We start from the raw sequence: 14,701 nt of genomic DNA on the forward strand, positions 1-14,701 counted from the left end.
TTAACAACAACAACAAAACATAAAAGCCTGATTGGACCCGGTTTATTGAATCAGATTCTAATACCTGTTGCCCTTGGATGTCAATCCCTTCGATTCGATCAGCATCACCAGGTACCAATGACGGCCCGGGAGCAGGGACCAGGAAGACCAATGAAGACCGCGGCTTTGCGTCTGTGCCAGCAGAGCCGGGGAGGCCAGGGACCCGATCTGCTATTCCACACATAACCCTAGACTGTGTCCTTTACGAATCAATAAAAAATTTACAATTTTTCATGATGAACCTGTGTTTTCTATCAAAATTACTTCTTGCGTGAATTTTGGGACACCCTATATATAAGCCAGGCGACCAAGCGACCGACCAACCAGAACCACAGGTGGCTATGATGCGCGCTGCGGCCGGCCAACCAGGCTGATGGGGGGGTGGGGGGGCAGGCTGGCCTGCCAACCTCCTGCGGCCCCTTCACACACACCCCCCAGGCCTGCCCTCGGGGCGCCGTCCACCCCGCCACCGCAGATCCTGCCCCCTATGGGACCCCCCAATCGAGGGAAGGGCCCGTTAATCCAATCAGGGCCAGACTGGCTGGCCAAACCCTCCCCTCAGCCTCCGGGATGGGACCCCATGGGGGTGCGGGAGGGCCCCCAACCCCCACCCTGGCTCCGATTCTTACGCCCGGGCTTCTGGTAAATATATAAAACCAGCTCCTCTTTGATCCCAGCCGCCCTGGGTGCAGAAAAACCGGTTTCTAACATTAATTCCCAAAAAAGAAAGAAAAGATTTATTCCCAGAAGGCCAAGGAGGTTAAGCAGATTAGTGAGGGAGGAGCCCGCGCGGTGCCCAAGTCACAGCTCCCTGGGCCGGACTCCGGCCCGGATCGCTCCGGGCAAAGTCCCTCCAGCGCGTCCGGCTCGCGCGCGCTCCGTCCGATGGCGCCCAGGGGACCCGCCTCGCCCGCCGCCAGGTGCGCGGAACCCCAGGGGCGCAGCCCGCACCGGGGTCTGGGTTGAGGGGCACGGGGTGGAGGTGGACGCGAAGGAGAAGAGTGGGGAGGGCGCAGTCCCCAGGGCGAGCGGGGATCCCCGAGAAAGAGCTGCTGTGGGTGTGGCTAGAATTCCCCCAAAACGCAGCTCGAGGCCTGGTTAGGGGCGCGGGGCCAAAGGCCTTGGGTAGCGGCCGAGCCCCGCCCCACGGGATAAGGAGAAGGAGGGGGAGGAGGGAGAGGCGGAAGGGAGGAGAAAAGGCGGAGAAAGTCCGAGAAAGGCCCGCTGGGTCCGCCCCCAGGTCTCCAAGACGCGCCTCCGTTCGCCCCTCCCCCGCGCGGCCAGTCACCGGCGCACCCCCACTCCCTAAGGCACTTGAGGTGCAAACCCCGTGGGGTCCCCTTCCCCCCGAACGCGGCTGTCTCCCCGACAAACCCTGGTGACCCCCCTCCTCGCTCCTCGGGAGTTGGGCCTCACCTCCGTCCAACACGCTCTCGCCACGACCCGCCCCCGCGCGCCCCAACCCGCAACACTAAGAGACACCCCATCCCGCCTCATGCCTTCGTTTTTCCCAACCGTCAACACTCGCCAGGACGCAGCCAGTGCGCCCCTAGCCACGTACCCCTCTCCTGGGCCCAGCGACGAGCTCTCTGGCCACGCCTCAGTCCGGGTCCCCCCGGGGCACGTCCCCTCTGAACGTCCGAACGGCTCATTCCGCAACCCTGGCGGAACCGGGAAATGGGGACCCCCGGATGAGCTGGAGCTTACAGCCCAGAGCCCCCCCGGGAATGGGGATCAGGGCCATCCTGGCGCCGTGTCCCTCCCCCGAGTTACAGCGCGGGGGGCGCCCGGGATCCGCCCCGTGCGCTCCAAGTGCCTTTACGCACGGCAGCCTGCGCGCTCTTGGCGCTCTAGCGCCGTAACTGTGTATTGGAAACAACTGTGCCATATCCCCCCCCACCCCACCCCCCTGTCCTGTCTGGGGGTGCTTTTCATCTCTCTCTCTCATCCTTTTAATATGTAAATATCGCTCTGCTCCCGGCATTCGCGGGCCCGCCTTCATCATGGCGCAGGCGGAACTGCCCGCGAGGTTTGGCGACTCCGCCCCGGAAAAGGGAGGCGCGGGCGGGCGGTGGATGCCAGCGCCCCACCTCCTGGCCCGCCCTTTAGGGAGAGGTAACTGCTGTGTCCCAATTGCAAAGCGGTTTGAAGGAGGCGCCTGCATTCAAACAGAAACCGGAGTTTGGCACCGCGCGCCCGTTCCAAGCTTTCCCGCGTTGTGCGGTTTTTTTTACGCAAGGAACCGGGACAAAAGGAACCGCCTATAGGCGCCATCCCGTGGCAAAGCCCGAATTAAGCGGAAATGCAATTTGCCGGCAGGTAGAGCTGGTTAGAAAGGGCGACTTTTCGTTTGTTTACGTAAAAACACAAACAAACATTCAAACCTGTAAAAGCATTTTTGTGAGTTTATTTGAGCCACGTGGTTGACAATTGCCTGGAGGCAGAAGCTCAACGGATTGAGATCATGTTCCTGAGAATGGCGATTTCTCACCGTTTTATTTTATGTATTTATTTTTATTTATTTCAGAGAGAGAGAGAGAGAGAGAGACACATCCATGATGAGAGAGAATCACGGACCGCCTGCCTCCCGCACACCCCTGCACCAGGGGGATCCATCCCACCACCCGGGCCTGTGCCCTTGACCGGGAATCGAACCCGGGACCCTTCACTCCGCAGGCCGACGCTCTGTCCACTGAGCCACACCAGCTAGGACCCACCCTGTTTTAGGGCAATGGTTCTCACCCTTGGCCGCACGTTAGAATCACCTGGGAATCTTTTTTAAAATCCTGATTTCTGGGCGGCGGCGGGAGAAAGCCAAGCCGGGAAACCTCTGGGATTGGATAAAAAGTAAAATGATGGGCACCTGCTTCTTGGACTCAACTGGGTGCAGGACAGGTAACTCGGTAGCAATGAAGGGGGATTGGTGGTCTGTGTCCTGGGGGTGGGGGTGGGGGTGTCCAGGAAAAAGGAAGTTCCAAGCGACCCAGACATTCATTTCACAGGTTGCGTCATCTTAGATGCAAAAGAGACAACAGGCTCCTGAGAGATCTAAGCTGAACCCCGGCCGGTGTGGCTCAGTGGACAGAGCGCCGGCCTGCGGACTGAAGGGTCCCGGGTTCGATTCCCGGTCCAGGGCACAGGCCCGGGTTTGCGGGCTGGATCCCTCAGGGTGGGGTGTGCGGGAGGCGGCCGATCCATGATTCTCTCTCATCGTGGATGTCGCTATCTCTCTCTCCCTCTCCCTTCCTCTCTCTGAAATCAATAAAAATATTTTTTTTTAAAGAAAGATCTAAGTTGATCTTTGCCAAGGAAGATACTGGCGTTAACGTAAAAAACCACTGAAACCCGTAAAGAATTTTGGTGAGTTTGTTGGAGCCAAACCGTCGACAATTCGCAGGAAATAGAACCTCAGTGGATTGAGAGAATGCTCCGGGGAATGGCCGGTTACGTCTGTATTTATACATGAAATCCATTGGGGATGGATTAAGGAGGCGGGAGCAAGCAAAGAGGGGAACCCCTGGGATTGGATAAAAGGTGGAATGATGGACACACGCTTAGGCGGGTGCAGGGACGATGAACATGGTAATAACGAAGGGATTGGCGGTCTCCGTCCTGGCGGCCAGCCCAGTAGGTGGTGCCCCCGGGGGCCACAGAAAACGGGGCGTTACCAGGCACCCAGACATTTCCAGGCTGTGTGACCCCAGATGCAAAAGGACAGACAGGCTCCGTGAGGGCGCAGGTTGACCTTGTCGGTGACCTTGTGGGCCTAGGAGGTGGCCACCCACCATAAACTGCTTTTAGTTGAAGGTTCATTTCAGACCATCCTTTGGGGCGACGTTAGGGCTCTGGGTTTGCAAGACGGCCACCCAGGCCGCCCCTGAGCCGGTCGGGTCAGCCTGTGGCCCCTTTTGTCCACACGTCCCAAAGTGTAGATCTTTTTTACAAAATATATATATATTTTATTGATTTTTTACAGAGAGGAAGGGAGAGGGACAGAGAGTTAGAAACATGGATGAGAGAGAAACATCGATCGGCTGCCTCCTGCACGCCCCCACTGGGGATGTGCCCGCCACCCAGGTCCATGCCCTTGACCGGGAATCGAACCCGGGACCCTTCCGTCCGCAGGCCGACGCTCTGTCCACTGAGCCACACCGGCCATGGCCAAAGTCTCGGCCTTCATGTCCGACTCTGCTTTCCCCTCTAGGAACCGCGGGCCGGCTCTGGCCGCCCTGTGCTTGCTTCTGGGGACCGGCCGGCTCCCAGCCGCCGACACCCTCAGACCAAATGTCCTCCTGATCATGGCGGACGATCTCGGCATCGGGGACCTGGGCTGCTATGGGAACAGCACACTGAGGTACCCGGGGCTGGGGAGGGGGTGTGTGCCTGTGCGTGTGTGTGTGCGTGTGCGTGTGCGTGTGTGTGTGTATGTGTATGTGTGTATGTGTGTGTCTGTGTGTATGTGTGTATGTGTGTGTGTGTCTGTGTATGTGTGAGTGTGTGTGTATGTGTGTATGTGTATATATGTGTGTATGTGTGTGTGTGTATGTGTGTATGTATGTGTGTGTGTCTGTGTCTGTGTGTGTATGTATGTGTGTCTGTGTCTGTGTCTGTGTCTGTATGTGTGAATGTGTATGTGTGTGTGCGTATCTGTGTCTGTGTGTGTACGTGTGTATATGTGTCTGTGTGTCTCTGTGTGTGTATGTGTGTCTGTCTGTGTGTATGCATGTGTCTGTCTGTGTATGTATGTGTGTATGTGTTTGTGTGTATGTGTATGTGTCTGTGTGTATGTATGTGTCTGTGTATGTGTGTGTATGTGTGTGTATGTGTGTGTATGTCGGTGTATGCATGTGTCTGTGTCTGTGTATGTATGTGTGTATGTGTTTGTGTGTATGTGTGTGTATGTCTGTGTGTGTGCATGTGTCTGTGTCTGTGTATGTGTGTGTGTATGTGTCTGTGTGTATGTATGTGTCTGTGTATGTGTGTGTATGTGTGTGTGTGCGTATCTGTGTCTCTGTGTGTATGTATGTGTATGTGTGTGTGTGTGTGTGTGTCTTTGGCTGAAGGATCCATTGAAAATCTGCCTGTAGCCCAGCTATATTATATCTATATTAATATCGATATGTATACATTATTTTTTTAAATATATATGTTTTGATTTCAGAGAGGAAGAGAGAGATAGAAACATCCATGATGAGAGAGAATCACCGATTGGCTGCCTCCTGCCCGCCCCCTACTGGGGATCAAGCCCACAACCCAGGCCTGTGCCCTTGATCGGCAATCGAACCCGGGACCCTTCAGTCCGCAGGCCGACACTCTATCCACTGAGCCACACCAGTTAGGGCCTATGTATATAGTATTAATTTCAGAGAGGAAGGGAGAGAGAGAGAAACATCCATGATGAGAGAGAATCAGGGACCGGCTGCCTCCTGCACGCCCCCTACTGGGGATGGAGCCCGCAACCCGGGCCTGTGCCCTTGACCGGAATCGAACCCGTGACCTCCTGGTTCCTAGGTCGATGCTCTATCCACTGAGCCACACCAGCCGGGCTGCAAAGGTCCCATTTCCAACTCAGGTTCATGGCAGATGCGTTTCCTTGGAGGGTCCGGCCCAGGCTGGGTGCGCGCCCCCTTCCTGAGGGTGTCCTCTGTGTGGTTCTCTCAGGACCCCCAACATCGACCGGCTGGCGGCCGAAGGCGTGAGGCTCACCCAGCACCTGGCGGCCGCCCCCCTCTGCACCCCAAGCAGAGCGGCTTTCCTGACGGGGAGACTCGCTCTCAGATCAGGTGGGTGTCGGGGGGACGACAGCGAAAAGGACAGATGGATGGATGGACGGATTGATACGTAGATGATGATGGGTAGATGGATGGATAGATGATGATAGATAGATAGATAGATAGATAGATAGATAGATAGATAGATAGATAGATAGATGATAGATAGATAGATAGATAGATAGATAGATAGATAGATAGATAGACAGACAATTGGATAGACATGATAGATGGATAGATACATACTTAGGTAGGTAGATAGATAAGATGAATGAATGGATAGAAAGATGGATGGATAGATGATAGATAGGTGATAAAGATAGATAGATGATAGATAGATAGGTAGATAGATAGATAGATATAAATAATAGATAGATGGTAGACAGATAGATAATAGATAGATGATAGTTATATAATAGATTGATAGACAAATGGATAGATATGATAGATGGATAGATACATACTTAGGTTGGTAGGTAGATAAGATGAATGAATAGATAGACAATGGATGGATTAATAGATAGATGATGGATAGACACATAGATGATGAAAGATGGATAGATGATGGATGGATAGATAGATGATAGATAGATAGATAGATAGATAGATAGATAGATAGATAGATAATAGATAAATAGATACATGATAGATATATAAAAGAATGGATAGACATGATAGATGGATAGATACATACTTAGGTAGGTAGATAGAGAAGATGAATGAATAGAAAGACGATGGATGGATCAATAGATAGATGATGGATACATCTAGATAGATAAGATCAATACATAGATGATAAAAGACGGATAAATTATGGATGGATAGATAGATGAATGGATAGATACATACATAGGTAGGTAGATATAGTACATGAATGGATAGATAGATAGATAGATAGATAGATAGATAGATAGATAGATAGATAGATAAACATGAGATGGATAGATAGATGATAGATGGGTGGATACGTAGATGATGTATGGAGCAATAGATAGATGATAGATGGATAGACACATACATGGTGATAGATGGCTAGATAGATAGATAAATGGCTAGATAGATAATAGATGGGTAGATAGGTTCATACATAGAGAGGTAGATATATTAGATAAATGGATACATAGATAATGGATGGATAGATAGATGAATGGATAGATACAGACATAGGTAGATATATAGATAATAGATGAATGGATAGATAGATGATAGATGGATAGACACATAGGTGATGATAGATGGTCAGATGATAAAAAGATAGAAAGATAGAAAGATAGATAGATAGATAGATAGATAGATAGATAGATAGATAGATAGATAGATTATAGAGCGATAAATAGATGAGTCCCCAGCCCAGCGTACCCCACTGCCCCCAACAGACACCGCAACCCCCTCTCTGCTCTACCCACCACCCCAGGCATGGAAGCCAGCGACGGATACCGGGCCCTACAGTGGAACGGGGGCTCCGGGGGGCTCCCCGAGAACGAAACCACCTTCGCGAGGATCCTGCAGCAGCGGGGCTACGCCACCGGCCTCATAGGTACTCACTCCTGCCGTGGTGACAGGTCGCCCTGAGAGCAGCGACGGCGAGAACCGTGTTCCGACACGAGAGAGGGGTCAGGGGTCAGAGCCAGCATGTGGTGCTGGATCTGTGAGACTTCCCTCTTTTATTGGGCATCTATCTATCTATCATCTATCTACCTATCTATCTATCTATCACCTATCTATCTATCTATCTATCATCTATCTATCTATCTATCTATCATCTATCCATCTATCTACCTATCTATCTATCTATTTACATCTATCATCTATCATCTATCTATCTATCTATCTATCATATATCCATCTATCTACCTATCTATCTATCATCTATCTATCATCTCTCTATCTATCTATCATCTATCTATCTATCATCTATCTATCTATTATCTATCTATCTGTCTATCTATCATCTATCTATCTATCATCTATCTATCTATCTATCGATCTATCTATCATCTATCTATCTATCATCTATCATCTATCTATCTATCATCTATCTATCTATTATCTCTATCTATCTATCATCTATCTATCTATCATCGATCTATCATCTATCTATCATCTATCTATCTATCTATCATCTATCTATCTATCTATCTATCTATCATCTATCTATCTATCTATCATCTATCTATCTATCTATCTATCTAGCTATCATCTATCATCTATCTATATATCTATCGATCTGTATGTAGATAGGGGTGATATATATACCTATATATATATCACACATATATATATACACACACACATGCACACATATATATGTATACATATACATATACTCATATATATGTCTACATATATATATAAAAATATATACATATATATAAATATATATGCACATATATATATGTACACACACATGTATACTTATAGTTGTGTAGTTATAATGGAAAACATAATAAATATAAAAAATCTATATATATAAAAGCCTAAACGACCGAACAACCGAACGACCGGTCGCTATGACGCGCACTGACCACCAGGCGGCAGACGCTCAACGCAGGAGCTGCCCCCCGGTGGTCAGTGAGCTCCTGCAGCCGCCAACCTCTCACAGCCCCCACCCATGCACGAATTCATGCCCCGGGCCTCTAGAATAACAATATCACATATGTAAAGTAATAATTAAATAAAAATACCCAATACATACATAAACAGCAGAGCGCTGGGATGAACGCAGGGGCGCCACCATCCTTCCCGCCCGGCGTTGAGCGGATCGGTCTTCCTGGTCGGCTTCCCTCTCCAGGAAAATGGCACCAGGGCGTCAGCTGCCACTCCCGCGGCGACCACTGCCACCACCCGCTGCGGCACGGGTTCGACTACTTCTACGGGATGCCCTTCACGCTGGTCAATGACTGCCACCCAGGCCGGCCTCCCGAGGTGGACGCCGCCCTCAGGGCCAGGCTGTGGCGCCACACCCAGTGGCTGGCCCTGGGCGTCCTGACGCTGGCGGCCGGCCAGGCCTGGGGGCTCCTGTCCGTGCCCCGGGGGGCGGTCCTGGGGGCGGCCGGCCTCCTGGCCCTGTTCTTCGGGTCCTGGTACGCCAGCTTCGGGTTCGTGAGGCGCTGGAACTGCCTGCTGATGCGAAATGGCGATGTCGTCGAGCAGCCCATGGTTCTGGAGAGGGCCGCCGGCCGCCTGCTGAGGGAAGCCGTGTCCTACATTGAGAGGTATCCCCACCTCCGGCTTGGTTCTTTTTTATTATTATTCCTGGAGGCCCGGTGCACCGAATTCAGACACGGGGGGCAGGAGGGGGTGTCCCTCAGCCCAGCCCGCACCCTCTCCAATCCGGGACCCCCTGGGGGATGTCTGACTGCTGGTTTAGGGATCGGGCCTTAACCGACAGGTGGACATCCCTCTCGCAATCCGGGACTGATCGCCCCTAACGGCCCTCCCCTGCCAGCCTGATCGCCCCTAACTGCCCTCCCCTGCCAGCCTGATCACCCCTAACTGCCCTCCCCTGCCGGCCTGATCGCCCCTAACGGCCCTCCCCTGCCGGCCTGATCGCCCCTCACTGCCCTCCCCTGCCGGCCTGATCGTCCCCAACTGCCCTCCCCTGCCGGCCTGATCGCCCCCAACTGCCCTCCCCTGCCGGCCTGATCTCCCCTAACTGCTCTCCCCTGCCGGCCTGATCACCCCCAACTGCCCTCCCCTGCCGGCCTGATCGCCCCCAACTGCCCTCCCCTGCCGGCCTGATCGCCCCCAACTGCCCTCCCCTGCCGGCCTGATCTCCCCTAACTGCTCTCCCCTGCCGGCCTGATCGTCCCCAACGGCCCTCCCCTGCCGGCCTGATCGCCCCTAACTGCCCCCCCCTTCCGGCCTAATCGCCCCCAACCGCCCTCCCCTGCTGGCCTGATCGCCCCTAACCGCTCTCCCCTGCCGGCCTGATCGCCCCTAACTGCCCTCCCCTGCCGGCCTGATCGCCCCTAACTGCCCTCCCCTGCCGGCCTGATCGCCCCTAACCGCCCTCCCCTGCCGGCCTGATCGCCCCTAACTGCCCTCCCCTGCCGGCCTGATCGCCCCTAACTGCCTCTGCCTTGGCCCCTGCCACTGTGGCTTTGTCCGTAAGGACGGCCGGAAGACGTCCGGTCTGTCTGGTCTAATTAGCATATTACCCTTTTATTAGGATAGATTTTTATTTTGTTATTCTGGTTAATCCTCACCAGTGGATATTTTTCCACATTATCCTCGGATAGTGGACGTGTTAGATATTAAACCGATAAGAACAGATACTCCCCTTGATCTTAGCCAAAAGGCCGAGAAGTGATCCATTGTTTTGTTGCTGTTTTGGGTTTTTCCCCCATTTTTATTGATGTCAGAGAGGAAGGGAGAGAGAGAGAGAGAGAGAGAAACATCCATGATGAGAGAGAATCATGGATCGGCCGCCTCCTGCACGCCCCCTACTGGGGATCGAGCCCACAACCCGAGCCTGTGCCCTCGACCGGGAATCGAACCCGGGACCCTTCTGTCCAGAGGCCGACGCTCTATCCACTGAGCCACACCAGCCAGGGGTGGTTCCCAACCCTCCCGTCTCTTCTTGGAAGTCATGGGTCCATGAGCATCGAAACAGAGGCCGTTGTCTTCGAAGGGTATTTTTTTTTCTCTTCTCTCTCTTTTTTCCTTTTTTTTTCCCAGAAATAAACACCGGCCGTTCCTACTCTTTGTGTCGTTGCTCCACGTCCACATCCCCCTGGTCACCAGGAGAGAATTTCTCGGGAAGAGCAGGCACGGCTTATACGGCGACAACGTCGAGGAGATGGACTGGCTTGTGGGTGAGTCGAGGCCCGACCCGGCCTTCCCCACTCTTGGCCTCAGCATTGAGGAATGGTGACAGCCCGGCCGGTGTGGCTCAGTGGTTAGAGCGTCGACCTATGAACCAGGACTCCCGGGTTCTGGGCTCGATCCCCAGTCGGGGGCGTGCAGGAGGCGGCCGGTCCGTGATTCTCTCACCTCGCGGATGTTTCTCTCTCTCTCTCTTCCTCGCTGAAATCAATGAAAATTATTTTTTAAAAAAATCGTGGACGTGGAAATCGTTGCCATACAGGACACGGATCGCTTAAGGGCAAAAGCCTTTCGAGGTGAGAAGCCACCGCGTTTCTTTGTTGGGGTGGTTTTTTTTTTTTGAAAGCGTTGGTTTGTTTTTTGCTTTTATTTGTTTATTTTTAATGTATTTTATTGATATTTTTACAGAAAGGAAGGAAGAGGGAGAGAGAGTTAGAAACATGGATGATGAGAGAGAACCATCGATCAGCTGCCTCCTGCACGCCCCCCACTGGGGATGTGCCCGCCACCAAGGTCCGTGCCCTTGACCGGGAATCGAACCTGGGACCCTTCAGTCCGCAGGCCGGCGCGCTATCCACTGAGCCACACCAGCCAGGGTTCTTTCTTTTTCTTTTTTTATTTTATTTATTTTAAAAAAAATGTTTTTATTTGTTTCAGAGAGGAAGGGAGAGGGAGAGAGAGAGATAGAAACATTGATGATGAGAGAGAATCACGGATCGGCCGCCTCCTGCACGCCCCCGACTGGGGATCGAGCCCGCAACCCGGGCCTGTGCCCTTGACCGGGAATCGAACCCGTGACCTCCTGGTTCCTAGGTGGAGGCTCAACCACTGAGCCACACCGGCCGCCCCCCCCCCCCCCATAATCAATACTGTCTGATTGGCTGTGTCCTGATCATGGTTCCTTGTTTCCTGAAGGCCAAATCCTCGAGGCCCTGGAAGAAAATGGCCTGACAAACACCACCCTCACCTACTTCACCTCTGACCACGGGGGGCACCTGGAGGCCGGAGACGAGGCGCTGGGCCCGCTGGGCGGGTGGAACGGCGTGTACAGAGGTGAGCGCTACCTGGACGCGGGGGTTCGAGACCGGATCCGCCCAGCGAGCCCCACCAGGGAAGGTGGGCGGGGTGGCTCAGTGGGTAGAGCGTCGGCCTGCGGACTGAAGGGTCCCGGGTTCGAATCCCGGTCAAGGGCACAGGCCTGGGCTGTGAGTTCGATTCCAGGTCGGGGTGCGTGTGGGAGGCAGCCAATCGATGTGTGTCTCTCTCTCTCTGCCTCCCTTCCTCTCTCGCTCTCTCTTTTTCGTATTTCCTTTTTTTAATAATGTACATGCAATAAACATTAATATCTCAAGAGGAGCTATTTTAAATATAGTAATGTCATATGCAATGAGCATTGATATATCAAGAAAAATGATTTTGAATATAATGTTCATGCAATAAACATTAATATCTCAAGAAAAACGATTTTAAATATAGTAATTCATATGCAGTGAGCATTGATTTATCAAGAAAAATGATTTAAATATAATGTTCATGCAATAAACATTAATATCTCAAGAAAAAAGATTTTAAATATAATATTATATGCAATGAACATTAATATTTTAATAAAAACTATTTTAAATATAGTAATGTTATATGCAATGAGCATTGATATTTCAAGAAAAATGATTGTGAATATAATGTTCCTGCAATAAACATTAATATTTCAAGAAAAAAAGATTTTAAATATAATAGTATTACCAAAACTGTACTAACATAGCATAATATCACAAAAGTTGTAGGAGATATTAAAAAATCTGCAAATAACAGGATTACGTATATTCTAATTTTTTCCCTCTAGCTCTATTGTTTTAAGAAAAATGATTTTAAATATAATATTATATGCAATAAACATTAATATTTTAAGAAAATCTATTTTAAATATAGTATACATGTAATAAACATTAATATCTCAAGAAAAGCTATTTTAAATACAATAATATTATATGCAATAAAAATGAATATTTAAAGAAAAACTATTTTAAATATATACGTGCAATAAACTAATATTTCAAGAAAAATTATTTTAAATATAGTAATGTTGCATGCAATAAACATTAATATCTCAAGAAAAACGATTTTAAATATAATAATATTATATGCAATAAACATTAATATCTCAAGAAAAGCTATTTTAAATACAATAATATTATATGCAATAAAAATGAATATTTAAAGAAAAACTATTTTAAATATTATATATGTGCAATAAACTAATATTTCAAGAAAAATTATTTTAAATATAGTAATGTTGCATGCAGTAAACATTAATATCTCAAGATAAACGATTTTAAATATAATAATATTATATGCAATAAACATTAATATCTCAAGAGAAGCTATTTTAAATATAGTAATGTCATATGCAATGAGCATTGATATTTCTAGAAAAATGATTTTGAATATAATGTTCATGCAAGAAACATTAATATCTCAAGAAAAAGGATTTTAAATATAATATTATTATATGCAATAAACATTAATATTTCAAGAAAAGCTATTTTAAATATAGTAATGTTATATGCACTAAGCATTAATATTTCAAGAAAAAAAGACTTTAAATATAATAATATTACATGCAATAAACATTAATATCTCAAGAAAAAAGATTTTAAATGTGATAGTGTTACATGCAGTAAACATTAATATTTCAAGAAAAACATTCTTAAATATAATGGTACATGCAATAAACATTAAAGCTCAAGGAAAAAGGGTTTTAAATATAATAATCTTACCAAATCTGTACTGACATAGCACAATATCGCAAAAGTTTTCGGAGACATTAAAAATCTGCAAATCACAGGATGACTTCTATTATATTCTAAAATATTTTTTTCTCTGGCTCCATTTTTGCTCATCAGTTTATGCTGATCATTAAATCCCAGAAACGAGTGAGAGCCTGGGATATCTCTCTAGCTTCCACTCTCTCTTAACAAAAAAAAAATTTCAATGAGAAAAAAATACCCTCACGTGAGGATGAAAAAACAAAAAATAATTAAAGGCGTCTGGCTGGTGTGGCTCAGTGGTTGATTGTTCAACTGGTTTTGAGAGAAAGAAGATGGTACATTGATAGATAGCTAGATGGATGGATGGTAAATAGATAGATGACAGATAGGTAGATGGATAGATGGATGATAGATGATAGATAGATAGATAGATAGATAGATAGATAGATAGATAGATGATAGATAGATAGATAGATAGATAGATAGATAGATAGATAGATGATAGATAGATAGGTAGATAGATGATAGATAGATAGATGATAGATAGATAGGTAGATAGATGATAGATAGATAGATAGATAGATAGATAGATAGATAGATAGATAGATAGATAGATAGATAGATGATAGATATAGATAGATAGCTGATGGATAGATAGATAGATAGATAGATAGATAGATAGATAGATAGATAGATGATAGATATAGATAGATAGCTGATGGATAGATAGATAGATAGATAGATAGATAGATAGATAGATAGATAGATGACAGATAGGTAGATGGATAGATGGATGATGGATGGATGATAGGTGATAGATAGATAGATAGATATAGATAGATAGATAGATAGATATAGATAGATAGATAGATAGATAGATAGATAGATAGATAGATGATAGATAGATAGATAGGTAGATAGATGATAGATATAGATAGATAGCTGATGGATAGATAGATAGATAGATAGATAGATAGATAGATAGATAGATGATAGATATAGATAGATAGCTGATGGATAGATAGATAGATAGATAGATAGATAGATAGATAGATAGATGACAGATAGGTAGATGGATAGATGGATGATGGATGGATGATAGGTGATAGATAGATAGATAGATATAGATAGATAGATAGATAGATATAGATAGATAGATAGATAGATAGATAGATAGATAGATAGATGATAGATAGATAGATAGGTAGATAGATGATAGATAGATAAATAGATAGATGATAGATATTGCCGGGGTCCAACCCCAGCAGGTCCAGGGGTTCCCAAAGGCGTAGACGG

The 14,701-nt window shown here is 47.7% G+C and overlaps 3 protein-coding genes and 1 pseudogene across 5 annotated transcripts in view; 2 read left to right on the forward strand and 2 right to left on the reverse strand.

Moving 5' to 3' along the window:
* The window catches only part of ARSH (arylsulfatase family member H), a 53,845-nt gene extending 51,864 nt beyond the window's left edge, over positions 1 to 1,981 (reverse strand). The window contains exon 1 of the mRNA XM_059679997.1: positions 1,601 to 1,981. The gene's annotated coding sequence lies outside the window, so the exon portion shown is untranslated. The remainder of the gene's footprint in view (positions 1 to 1,600) is intronic.
* Positions 1 to 14,701, forward strand: part of PRKX (protein kinase cAMP-dependent X-linked catalytic subunit) — a 321,391-nt gene that overhangs the window by 297,515 nt on the left and 9,175 nt on the right. The window contains exon 9 of one of the 2 annotated variants that reach the window (XM_059680008.1): positions 9,092 to 9,101. The exons of the other annotated variant lie outside the window; for it this stretch is intronic. The gene's annotated coding sequence lies outside the window, so the exon portion shown is untranslated. Of the gene's footprint in view, positions 1 to 9,091; positions 9,102 to 14,701 lie in introns of those variants that run through there. 2 annotated transcript variants of the gene reach the window in all.
* The window catches only part of ARSD (arylsulfatase D), a 19,282-nt gene continuing 5,367 nt past the window's right edge, over positions 787 to 14,701 (forward strand). Inside the window, exons 1-7 of one of the 2 annotated variants that reach the window (XM_059679996.1) lie at positions 787 to 959; positions 4,244 to 4,393; positions 5,701 to 5,822; positions 7,225 to 7,347; positions 8,602 to 9,025; positions 10,557 to 10,627; positions 11,553 to 11,690. In XM_059679996.1, coding sequence (XP_059535979.1) covers positions 925 to 959; positions 4,244 to 4,393; positions 5,701 to 5,822; positions 7,225 to 7,347; positions 8,602 to 9,025; positions 10,557 to 10,627; positions 11,553 to 11,690 — 1,063 coding nt within the window. In that variant the 5' untranslated portion in view covers positions 787 to 924. Of the gene's footprint in view, positions 960 to 4,243; positions 4,394 to 5,700; positions 5,823 to 7,224; positions 7,348 to 8,601; positions 9,026 to 10,490; positions 10,628 to 11,552; positions 11,691 to 14,701 lie in introns of both variants that reach the window. The other variant, XM_059679995.1, reaches the window with a different exon arrangement.
* On the reverse strand, positions 10,020 to 10,123 carry LOC132225460 (U2 spliceosomal RNA; annotated as a pseudogene).

The sequence above is a fragment of the Myotis daubentonii genome, chromosome X, assembly GCF_963259705.1.
Source record: "Myotis daubentonii chromosome X, mMyoDau2.1, whole genome shotgun sequence".
Lineage (NCBI taxonomy): Eukaryota > Metazoa > Chordata > Mammalia > Chiroptera > Vespertilionidae > Myotis > Myotis daubentonii.